The sequence below is a fragment of the Salmo trutta genome, chromosome 37 (genome assembly GCF_901001165.1).
Source record: "Salmo trutta chromosome 37, fSalTru1.1, whole genome shotgun sequence".
Taxonomy (NCBI): Eukaryota; Metazoa; Chordata; class Actinopteri; order Salmoniformes; family Salmonidae; genus Salmo; species Salmo trutta.
The window spans coordinates 1,810,444-1,822,843 of NC_042993.1; the positions used below are offsets into that span (position 1 = coordinate 1,810,444).

Here is a 12,400-nt window from a genome sequence, read left to right on the forward strand (position 1 = left end):
ATGACTGATAAACTCTCTCACCCTTAAACACATCAACCTAGATAACTACTGGTGGTTTGGGGCAGGGCTATAGCCTACCTACCATATCTACCAGACCCTCTCTTGAGAGAGAACTACCTACTGAGGTGGAGACTGGAATCTGTGCCTGTCTCGCCCTCTACTGGTCAATTACAATCTGTACTGTTCCTTCTCTCTCTTTTACATATTTTAACTGTTCCTTCTCCCCTCTACCTCTCTCTCACACGCTTCTCTCTGTCTCTCTCACTCTCCTCTGTCCCGCACTCTCCCTCCCCCTCTCTCTCTCTCTCTCTCTCACACAAACACACAATAAATCATGAAAAACGTATTTGATGTATAATACTTTTTATTTTAACTTAAAAAGAGATTGGATCAAAAACAGACTCAATAAATAAGAAATAAATATCATTGTTGTAATAATTCATTCATAATTATAATTACTCTGACCCAGTCTGACAGAAACAGACCCTTTTTTGCTCTAAAAAATTCTAAAATCAGAAACTCGTAAGCCCTTTAAACCCTTCATCATTTCTCCCTATTAACAAAAATAATTGATAAATTAGTCAATAAATAAAAAATTGTTAAAATATTAAAACCTCTCAGAAAAGGTGCAGTCCCTCCCACCCACATTTATCCTAAAATCTAAGTAGAAATTGAAAATATGTTTGTGATTCTCCCCTTTCTTTATTTCTAATACAATATCCCCTAACGAAGATAATAATAATAATAATAATAATAATAATATTGTGTAATTTTTCAGTGATTTATCTAAAGTACTCTTCTTTTTGCGTTTTTTTGTAATGTTACTCTTCTTAAAGTAAATTATTTACAGGCCATAAGGATCTCTCTCCAAAGTTTCTCTAAACTACTCATTTTGTCGCAATATTTTTTCCTGTTTTCCTTTTTTTATTACGAAATGGAGGCCTTCCTATTTGTATCATGTTATACACATGTAATAGCCATGTTATATGACATGTTATGGTCCAAAGAAGTGATATATCACCATTATTCATCATTTCATCAATGACTTTAGTAAGTACTTCCTGGGTCGTGTGTGTGATCTTCACTGCCCTACACACTCCAGACAAACTCCTCACAAACTATTTTCAAACTGAGTCCAGTTCAATGGGTACGATTACTGACATATATGTATTTGAAAGTATGTGTGTGTGAGGACTATAATATGTACATTGGTCAATAGCTGTGCCTTGGTCCTTTTCGAGTGCAAAGTGTGAGTGGTGTGTGTGTGTATGTGTGTCCTGTTCCCCGTCGCTCAAAAGAAAGGTAGTAGGTCTGAGGGCGCAATGCACGCTGGGATTCCACCACAGGCGGAGTCAGAAAACTTCACCTGTAAGAGCGAAGGAAGGAAGAGGGAGGGAGGGGTTGGGGGACAGATGTAGAGAGAGTGAGAGAAAGAGGTAGAGAGAGTGAGAGAGAGGGGTAGGGGGATAGAGAGAGAGGGAGAGTGAGAGAAAGAGAGAGAGAGAGAGAGAGAGTGGGGGGGAGGGGTGTATAGAGAGAGAGAGAGAGAGAGAGGTGTATAGAGAGAGAGTGAGAGAGGGATAGAGAGAGAGAGAGGGGGAGGGGGATAGAGAGAGAGAGAGAGAGAGAGAGAGAGAGAGAGAGAGAGAGAGAGCGAGCTTGTTAGGACATGGATATAGTTTTCTGGTTTCCCTCTACTGTAATCCTCTATATATCAGAGAACAAAGAAATAACAGTATGGAAACAATTCATCCCTCATGTGGATGAGATTTCCAACAAAAAAATCTATTACCAGAAACCATTTGCACAAAACAGTTTACCTCTACTAAGTCTGCATCATTGGTTACTATAGTAAACCTCTGTGTTTTTCAACAGGGATAACGTCATGGTGCTTTTACACATAGACATACAGAGTGTCCAGGGCATGCAACTCAACACAGTGAAATATACATCAAAGTTGTTGTCATTTGGCAGGCCTTTTGCCTTTTCTGTAATTGTATGTATGTCTGTGTGTTTGTGTGTATGTGTGTGTCCGTGCACGCACACGTTGTACTTGTGTCTTAGATCACGGCAAGCAAAGGTTCCCAACATGCATCACTCTCTGGCAGTTGCAGTATAGAAATTCTGGGTAACAGTCTCCCTGAGTCCACAAGTAGCCTAGAATTCTGTGTGGTAGCTTCTCATGTAAATTAAAGCCATTAAAATACATTTTTCTAATTTGTAGTCTTTTAATGTTATTATTAGATTATTCAGAAAAACTGATCTAAGGTCAGTTTTGTGTTTTCTCCCATATGGTTAACGTTTTGATTTGGGGCAGGTTAGCTGATCCTAGATCTGCCTCTATGGGTAACCTCTACCCGTACCAAGAGACAATTTTTTCCCCCATGTATATTAATTCTCCCAGAATTCCTATAGTTTATGTCTGTTCTCCAATCGGCAAGAGGCAATGTTTAGCACCATCACAACCACATACCATTACCTCAAAACACCGGCCAGGGGGGTGAGAGAAGGGGAGAGAGAAAGGAAGCAAGAGAGGAGGGGAGAAAGAAAGATGGGAGGGGAGAAAAGGAGAGATGGAGGGATAGAGAGATATAAAACAGAAGGGGGAAATAGGCTGGTAGAAAAGAAGGGGAAATAGACACCAATCAGAAAGTCAGGCCAGTCCACAGTCTTACCAATCAGAAGCCAAGGACACACAGCCTACCAATCAGAATCCAGCTCAGCAGAGTTTAGTGTCATCAGAGGTCCACAGTCCAGTGCTGCATCTGAATAGTCTGAAGTAACTTCCTCTCCCTGTCTCTTTCCTCTCTACGCTCATCTGCTCATCTTCCACCATATTGTTTTCACCTATTATTTGGTTTCAGTGCAGATGAAGGAAATGCGACCAGGTGATGAAGGCTCTTTAAACTATGAGATGGACTTGGACTTATCCTAGGAATGTGTGCTGTTTATGGGGAGTTATTTACAATTCATTGCTTAGCTTACACATGCTAAATAATTTCACACATTTTCCTTACAAAGGGGTTACCCACCTCTATATCCACATAGGCTATGATCAGGCTATGATCAGCACCAAATGCAGATGGCTGGGATGGACTAGGCTGGGCTGGGCTGGACTGAGCTGGGCTGGACTGAGCTGGGCTGGACTAGGCTGGACTAGTCTGGGATAGTTCTAGGCTAGACTGGGATAGTTTACGGCGTAAATCTGTACTTCAAACCCAACAACACATGAAGGGGCCCCATTACCTGTTACCCCATTACACACTGAATGGCCTGGTTAGAGACTGTAGGAAAACATTCATAAACCTACTGTAATCACACAGCTAACTTTGGACACACACACACACACACACACACACACACACACACACACACACACACACACACAACACACACACACACACACACACACACACACACACACACACACACACACACAGCCCCCTTGCCCACCTCAGTCTAGCCCAAATATACAGTAGCACTATAATGATAATGACACCAAACAGAACACTACAGAAACTGATCAAAAACTAAACTGCGGAAAAACAACGACCATTAATACAGAATTTATCCAAATATCCATTACAATTATCCATCAGTCAATGCGGATATTCAATCGAATCAATTGATACTAAATTAATCTGATCCCAGTTATTGACAGTTATTGATCAGTATGTGCACAGGTCAATACAAAAGAAAGTCACAATGCACCAAACACAGTCTGTGGTCACCACGGCAACAGGGCATGCAGGTCAGCGCATGGCCGGTTGCTCGGGGTGACGGAACAAACAAAAAAATCGCCAAGGGCAACCAGCACAGGCAATCCACCTCCACAGCAACCCAGACACAGGCCAACCAATCAACTTACAACACGTGAGAGGAAGGGGGGTCGGGGCTTTATCGGTCGCTAGGTAACCATAGTGATGGGATCCCGCGAATTATGATTGGACGGGAGGATCTCGGGTGAGGTATGTTGTTGTTTCAGGAAAAGATTAAAAAACATCAGAAAATAAAAATAAATAAAAAATATAAAGTTGGATAACAATATTTCAATAATTTAGTTTTGATTAATTTGGCTACAATATCTATAAATGATTGAACTATCTACAAAGCATGTTTTGTTATTTCATGTGTTTAATATTCTTTACCACATATGCACTGCTTATTTAAGATCCCGCCCATTCGCTCCATATAGCCCTTTCACCAATCAGCATTTTAGAAAGCTGTGACTGACAGCATCTTGCATAAACTCCATTGTCATTCTTTCCTGTTTCCTCCCCAAACCCAAGTATCCCTCCTCCTTCCCATCACTTCTCTCTTACACACCTAAGTATCCCTCCTCCCTCCTCTCTCCTCCATACTACCCTCCTCTCTCCTCCCCGCCTCTCTCCTGCCTCCTACCCTCCTCCCTCCTACCCTCCTCTCTCCTGCTTCCTACCCTCCTCTCTCCTCCCCGGCTCACTCCTGCCTCCTACTCTCCTTCCTCCTACCCTCCTCTCTCCTGCTTCCTACCCTCCTCTCTCCTCCCTCATACCCTCCTTTCTCCTCCTCCTACCCTCCTCTCTCCTACCCTCCTCTCTCCTCCCCTCCTCTCTCCTACCCTCCTCTCTCCTCCCTCCTCCCCACCTCTCTCCTCTCTCCTCCCCGCCTCTCTCCTGCCTCCTACCCTCCTCCCTCCTACCCTCCTCTCTCCTGCTTCCTACCCTCCTCTCTCCTCCCCGGCTCACTCCTGCCTCCTACTCTCCTTCCTCCTACCCTCCTCTCTCCTGCTTCCTACCCTCCTCTCTCCTCCCTCATACCCTCCTTTCTCCTCCTCCTACCCTCCTCTCTCCTCCCCTCCTCTCTCCTCCCCTCCTCTCTTCTACCCTCCTCTCTCCTACCTTCTCTTCTACCTTCCTCTCCTCCCTCATTCTCTTCTTCCCTTTATTGCCTCCCATTCCTCCATCCCTCTATCCACACATTCTTTCTCCTCCCTCTCTCTTTCCCAGCCCCTATCACTTCTCACCTCTCTCTCTCTCACCTCTCTGTCTCTCTCTCTCACCTCTCTCTCTCACCTCTCTCTCTCTCACCTCTCTCTCCTCCCTCCCTCTCTCTCTCTCTCTCTCTCTCTCACCTCTCTCTCTCTCACCTCTCTCTCTCTCTCACCTCTCTCACCTCTCTCTCCTCTCTCTCCTCTCTCTCTCTCACCTCTCTCTCTCTCACCTCTCTCTCTCTCTCACCTCTCTCACCCTCTCTCCCTCTCTCCTCTCTCTCTCTCACCTCTCTCTCCTCTCTCTCTCTCACCTCTCTCACCTCTCTCTCCTCTCTCTCCTCTCTCTCCTCTCTCACCTCTCTCTCTCTCACCTCTCTCACCTCTCTCTCTCTCACTCTCTCACCTCCCTCTCCTCTCTCTCCTCTCTCTCTCTCCCTCTCTCTCCTCCTCTCTCTCACCTCTCTCTCCTCTCTCTCTCTCACCTCTCTCACCTCTCTCTCCTCTCTCTCTCTCACCTCTCTCTCCTCTCTCTCCTCTCTCTCTCTCTCTCCTCTCTCACCTCTTCTCTCCCTCTCTCTCCTCTCTCTCTCACCTCTCTCTCCCTCTCTCTCTCCTCCTCTCCCTCCCTCCCTCTCTCTCCCTCTCTCTCCTCTCTTCATCTCTCACCTCTCTCTCTCTCCTCTCTCTCTCTCTCCTCTCTCTCCTCTCTCTCTCTCACCTCTCTCTCCTCTCTCTCCTCTCACCTCTCTCTCCTCTCTCTCCTCTCTCTCTCTCACCTCTCTCTCTCTCTCTCCTCATCTCTCTCTCCCTCTCTCTCCCTCTCTCCTCTCTCTCTCTCACCTCTCTCTCTCTCTCTCTCCTCTCTCTCCTCTCTCTCTCTCTCTCTCACCTCTCTCTCCTCTCTCCTTCAGTAGGGCCGGTTGGCGTCTTTAGGTCGTTTCAGCTGCACCTTGAGTCTCTTCATGCCGATCTGGAACCCATTCATAGCCTGGATGGCAGTCTGGGCACTGGATGGGTTGTCAAAACTCACAAAACCTGGGGAGGGAACGAGGAACGAGAGAGGAACATTCTGAAATGTAATATAACATGTATCATCACATTGTTTCATTGCAACAGACAGCGATACAGTCATACAGTATGCTACCAGCAACTGTCAGTTATGATCATCATGTATCATAGCAACAGACAGAGATACAGTCATACAGTATGCTACTAGCAACTGTCAGTTATGATCATCATGTATCATAGCAACAGACAGAGATACAGTCATACAGTATGCTACCAGCAACTGTCAGTTATGATCATCATGTATCATAGCAACAGACAGAGATACAGTCATACAGTATGCTACCAGCCACTGTCAGTTATGATCATCATGTATCATAGCAACAGACAGAGATACAGTCATACAGTATGCTACCAGCAACTGTCAGTTATGATCATCATGTATCATAGCAACAGTCAGAGATACAGTCATACAGTATGCTACCAGCAACTGTCAGTTATGATCATCATGTATCATAGCAACAGACAGAGATACAGTCATACAGTATGCTACCAGCAACTGTCAGTTATGATCATCATGTATCATAGCAACAGACAGAGATACAGTCATACAGTATGCTACCAGCAACTGTCAGTTATGATCATCATGTATCATAGCAACAGACAGAGATACAGTCATACAGTATGCTACCAGCAACTGTCAGTTATGATCATCATGTATCATAGCAACAGACAGAGATACAGTCATACAGTATGCTACCAGCAACTGTCAGTTATGATCATCATGTATCATAGCAACAGTCAGAGATACAGTCATACAGTATGCTACCAGCAACTGTCAGTTATGATCATCATGTATCATAGCAACAGACAGAGATACAGTCATACAGTATGCTACCAGCAACTGTCAGTTATGATCATCATGCATCATAGCAACAGTCAGAGATACAGTCATACAGTATGCTACCAGCAACTGTCAGTTATGATCATCATGTATCATAGCAACAGTCAGAGATACAGTCATACAGTATGCTACCAGCAACTGTCAGTTATGATCATCATGTATCATAGCAACAGACAGAGATACAGTCATACAGTATGCTACCAGCAACTGTCAGTTATGATCATCATGTATCATAGCAACAGTCAGAGATACAGTCATACAATATGCTACCAGCAACTGTCAGTTATGATCATAATGTATCATAGCAACAGGTGGAATTGCAATTCTCTCTTATCTCCCTCCATTTCTCCTCCGTTCCTCCTTTCTTTCCTTTTCTCCTGGATACTCACTATTCACCATTTCTGCCTCTCTCCTATCTCTCCCCCTCCAATCCCTCTCTCTGTCTTACCGAAGCACTTGCTCTGGTTGGTGGCGCGGTCTACAAAGACTTTAGCTGAGATGACGTTTCCAAAGGGCAGAAACATCTGGAGCATCTCACTGTCACTGAACTCCTGAGGCAGGTGGTAGATAAAGATATTACAACCCTCTGGCCCTAGGGGAGGAACACACACGTTAGGGTCTGCGATGGGGAGACACACTCACACAAATATTCATGAGGATCTGTGATTCACATGCACACTAATCTGAGACACACACACACAACAGGTGCTGTCTGAGAGACAGGAAGTGACATCACCTTCTCGCTGCTGCTGTTGCTGGGGCTGCTGGTGTTGCTGGGCAACCAGGGTAGGTTGCTGTGGAAAATGCTGGCCGACCAATCCATAGGCAGCAGGGTACGCCGCTGTGATGAGAGAGAGAGAGTGACATCAGATGATGAAACACTGGTTGGAGGTCCAAGTCACCCCTAACCACAGATCTAGGATCAGATTACCCTACATTCCCTCAGTGGCAGAGATGGTAGGGAGGAGCACACCTCTGACCCTGTACCACAGGGGTCATAGACTAGATTCACCTCTGACCCTGTACCACAGGGATCATAGACTAGATTCACCTCTGACCCTGTACCACAGGGGTCATAGACTAGATTCACCTCTGACCCTGTACCACAGGGGTCATAGACTAGATTCACCTCTGACCCTGTACCACAGGGGTCATAGACTAGATTCACCTCTGACCCTGTACCACAGGGGTCATAGACTAGATTCACCTCTGACCCTGTACCACGGGGATCATCAACTAGATTCACCTCTGACCCTGTACCACAGGGATCATCAACTAGATTCACCTCTGACCCTGTACCACGGGGATCATCAACTAGATTCACCTCTGACCCTGTACAACGGGGATCATCAACTAGATTCACCTCTGACCCTGTACCACAGGGATCATCAACTATATTCACCTCTGACCCTGTACCACAGGGATCATCAACTAGATTCACCTCTGACCCTGTACCACGGGGATCATCAACTAGATTCACCTCTGACCCTGTACCACAGGGATCATCAACTAGATTCACCTCTGACCCTGTACCACAGGGATCATCAACTAGATTCACTTCTGACTCTGTACCACAGGGATCATCAACTAGATTTGCAAAATTAAAATCACTTGCTGGTGTTTTTGTTCTTTTATCTCCTAAAATTTGGGTGGCTAAATAAAATCACTGCTGGGGAACCCTGCTGTAGCAGTTAATTACTGTCCTACTCTGAGAGCATTGAGGACTCCATTCTGACAATGCAAAATTAACCCAGTCATTATAAGTGTCATAGGAGCTGGTAGTGTGTGACTGTGGCCCACCTGTGTAGTGCTGCATGCCTGCATACGCCTGCTGGAGAGGGTCTAGAGATAATGCTGGACTCTGGGCTGCAGGGAGAGAGGGAGGGAAGCAGGGAGGGAGGGAGGGAGGGAGGCAGGGAGGGAGGGAGAGAGAGAGGGAGAGAGGAAGGGAGATAAGTAGGGAGGGAGAGAGCGAGGGAAGCAGGAATGCAGGAAGGGAGGGAGAGAGAGAGAGGAAGGGAGATAAGTAGGGAGGGAGAGAGGGAGGGAGGGAAGTATGGAGGGAGTGGCAGAGCAGAGAGAGTGAATATAGGGAACAAATGGAGATATCAGTATTTCTGTGGTAAAAATTCTATCTTTGGTAATTCAGCTCGTACCTTGGTACGCATGAATGCCATTGGTGTATAGTGCTTCCGATGCTTGCTGTCCATTGGTTGGTGGACTGTAACCATTGACTCCTAGAGGTGGAGGTAGTGATGGCACGGGCGTGGCTGAGATGGTTGGAGGGGTATTCGTACCTGCAAACCGGGAGGACCAATCACAGTGGAGGAGATATTGTGATTGACAGCTACTAGACTCTATAGTGTATAAGAAAGAGAAAAAGGCAGGGCATAAATGCAGGGGAGAAGCAATGATTGGTTAGTGGGGCAAAGGGAGTTAAGGGAAGGGTGCATCTTATTGTAAAGTGGCTTCCTCTTCTTGTCTACCTTCCTCAATCTGAATTAATGTTAAGAAAACTGGACTGGTAAAAGGTAATTCCCAGCTTTCAGATGAGTGTAGAATCGATTATTGTAGACTGTAAAGGATGCTGATTAGATGAGGAGAAGAAGCCACTTTACACTATTGAGATGCACCTATAAGCAGATGAACTTAGAAACTAATGAACACAAGTAAATGTACATCAAATAGACAGACTTGATCTGCATAGTAAACATAAGATCAATCCATGTTATTACTAACATACAGTATCCGTAAGCATCTGTAAGTGTGTGTGTGTGTGTCTATGTGTGTCTGTGTGTGTGTGTGTGTGTGTGTGTGTGTGTGTGTGTGTGTGTGTGTGTGTGTGTGTGTGTGTGTGTGTGTGTGTGTGTGTGTGTACCAGAGGAAGATGTGATGGGCGTGGTGAGGATTCCGTTTGCGTTGAGCGCTGCCATCTGCTGCATCTGTAAACTGGCAACTGTTGCTACGGGAGACAGGTACGCTGACTGAGCAACAAGAGCTTGCTGCTGGACAATCTAGAGAAAGAAAAAAAAAGAGAGAGAGGGGAGAGAGAGAAATGGGAGAAAGAGAGTGAGAGAGAGAGAGAGGAAAGACAGGGAGATATTAGGCCGATACCCGCTAATTATAAAATCCAGGAAAGAGCCGTTAAATTCCACAACCGCCTAAAAGGAAGCGATTCCCAAACCTTCCATAAGAAAACCATCCCCTATAGAGAGATGAACCTGGAGAAGAGTCCCCTAAGCAAGCTGGTCCTGGGGCTCTGTTCACAAACACAAACAGAGCCCCAACCAAATCATGAGAAAAAAAAACTCCTGCCAAATGTATGACCATATTAGAGATGCATATTTCCTCAGATTACACAGATCCACAAAGAATTTGAAAACAAACCCAATTTTGATAAACTCATGTATCTATAGGGTGAAATACCACAGTGTGCCATCACAGCAGAAAGATTTGTGACCTGTTGCCACAAGAAAAGGTCAACCAGTGAAGAACAAACACCATTGTAAATACAACCTATATTTGTTTATTTATTTTCCCTTTTGTACTTTAACTATTTGCACATCGTTACAACACTGTATATAGACATAATATGACATTTGAAATGTCTTTATTATTTTGGAACTTCTGTGAGTGTAAAGTTTACTGTTAATTTGTGTTGTTTATTTCACTTTTGTTTATTATCTACGTCACTTGCTTTGGCAATGTAAACATATGTTTCCCATCTCAATAAAGCCCTTCAATTTAATTGAATTGAGAGACAGGGAGAGAGAGAAGGAGAAAGAGAGGAATATAGAGAGAAAGACAGAGGGAGAGAGAGAAAGAGAGGGAGAGACAGAGAGAAAGAAAGAGAGAGAGAGGATGAATAGAGATGTAATTACATTATATCCAGCCACGTGGTTAATGGCTGTGCAGCAGAAAAGCTGGGGTTACTAGGAAGTGTGTGTGTGTGTGTTGCTGTGGTTTTTGTCGAGAGATGGCTAATGCTAAATGACGTGTCCATTCAGTAATAACATTAGCGCAGATTAGAACAGTGATAGCCCCTTGAAAAACATCACATCCTCTCATACCAAAAGCACCACTCAAACCTGTGAATGTTTGTATATGAGTGCCTCCGTGAATGTGTGCATGTGTAACGGCGTGTGTGTAACGGTGTGTGTGCTTACCGCCTGTGCGCTGACGGCCTGTGTGTAAGCGTTGTAAGCAGGGAAGTTAAGTGTCATGGTGGGGCTGAAGATGCCCAGCTGAGATGCCACCTGCTGCATCCGTCTCAGCCCTCTCTCCTTCTCTGTGTCCGCAAACTTCACCACCAAACTGGACGACGCACCCTACAAGGAAACACACACCGGTCTTTAGGTTAAACACATGGATTTACTGAATTACCCCTTATTGGGAATACAATAAACCAAGATTTGGTGCATTGTTTTGAATCGCGTATTTATTTTGAAAGGTAAATAAAGTACCTTTCAAACGATTTAAAGAGACAGGACATGTTCTATACTGTTACTGTAGAGAATAGATTAACTTACCACATAACAATGAAAGAGGAAGAGGTGGGAAGACTTGTCTGTGACTTACAGAGGGAGAGGTAGGGTGAGTTGTCTGTGACTTACAAAGGGAGAGGTAGGAAGACTTGTCTGTGACTTACAGAGGGAGAGGTAGTTAAACTTGTCAGTGACTTACAGAGGGAGAGGTAGGAAGACTTGTCTGTGACTTACAGAGGGAGAGGTAGGAAGACTTGTCTGTGACTTACAGAGGGAGAGGTAGGATGACTTGTCTGTGACTTACAGAGGGAGAGGTAGGAAGACTTGTCTGTGACTTACAGAGGGAGATGTTGGAAGACTTGTCTGTGACTTACAGAGGGAGAGGTTGGAAAACTTGTCTGTGACTTACAGAGGGAGAGTTCGGAAGACTTGTCTGTGACTTACAGAGGGAGAGGTAGGAAGACTTGTCTGTGACTTACATAGGGAGAGGTAGGAAGACTTGTCTGTGACTTACAGAGGGAGAGGAAGGATGACTTGTCTGTGACTTACAGAGGGAGAGGTAGGAAGACTTGTCTGTGACTTACAGAGGGATTTGTTGGAAGACTTGTCTGTGACTTACAGAGGGAGAGGTTGGAAAACTTGTCTGTGACTTACAGAGGGAGAGTTCGGAAGACTTGTCTGTGACTTACAGAGTGAGATGTTGGAAGACTTGTCTGTGACTTACAGAGGGAGAGGTTGGAAGACTTGTCTGTGACTTACAGAGGGAGAGGTAGGGTGACTTGTCTGTGACTTACAGAGGGAGTTCGGAAGACTTGCCTGTGACTTACAGAGGGAGATGTTGGAAGACTTGTCTGTGACTTACAGAGGGAGAGGTTGGAAGACTTGTCTGTGACTTACAGAGGGAGCGGTAGGATGACTTGTCTGTGACTTACAGAGGGAGAGGTAGAATTACTTGTCTGTGACTTACAGAGGGAGAGGTTGGAAGACTTGTCTGTGACTTACAGAGGGAGAGGTAGGAAGACTTGTATGTGACTT

General features: G+C 45.0%; 1 protein-coding gene across 5 annotated transcripts; it reads right to left on the bottom strand.

The window, feature by feature from the left end:
* Positions 1-346: 346 nt before the first annotated feature.
* Positions 347-11,209, bottom strand: LOC115176796 (CUGBP Elav-like family member 3; the record flags this gene model as incomplete). Of its 5 annotated transcripts, none has more annotated exon segments than XR_003872282.1 (9): positions 347-1,366; positions 3,869-3,958; positions 5,862-6,007; positions 7,330-7,473; positions 7,618-7,722; positions 8,682-8,747; positions 9,038-9,238; positions 9,760-9,895; positions 11,048-11,209. XR_003872282.1 is itself a non-coding variant. In XM_029737106.1 (8 exon segments), coding segments are annotated over 7 exon segments (882 nt in total), but the record flags the coding sequence as incomplete, so codon positions are not given.
* Between the last annotated feature and the right edge of the window lie 1,191 nt (positions 11,210-12,400).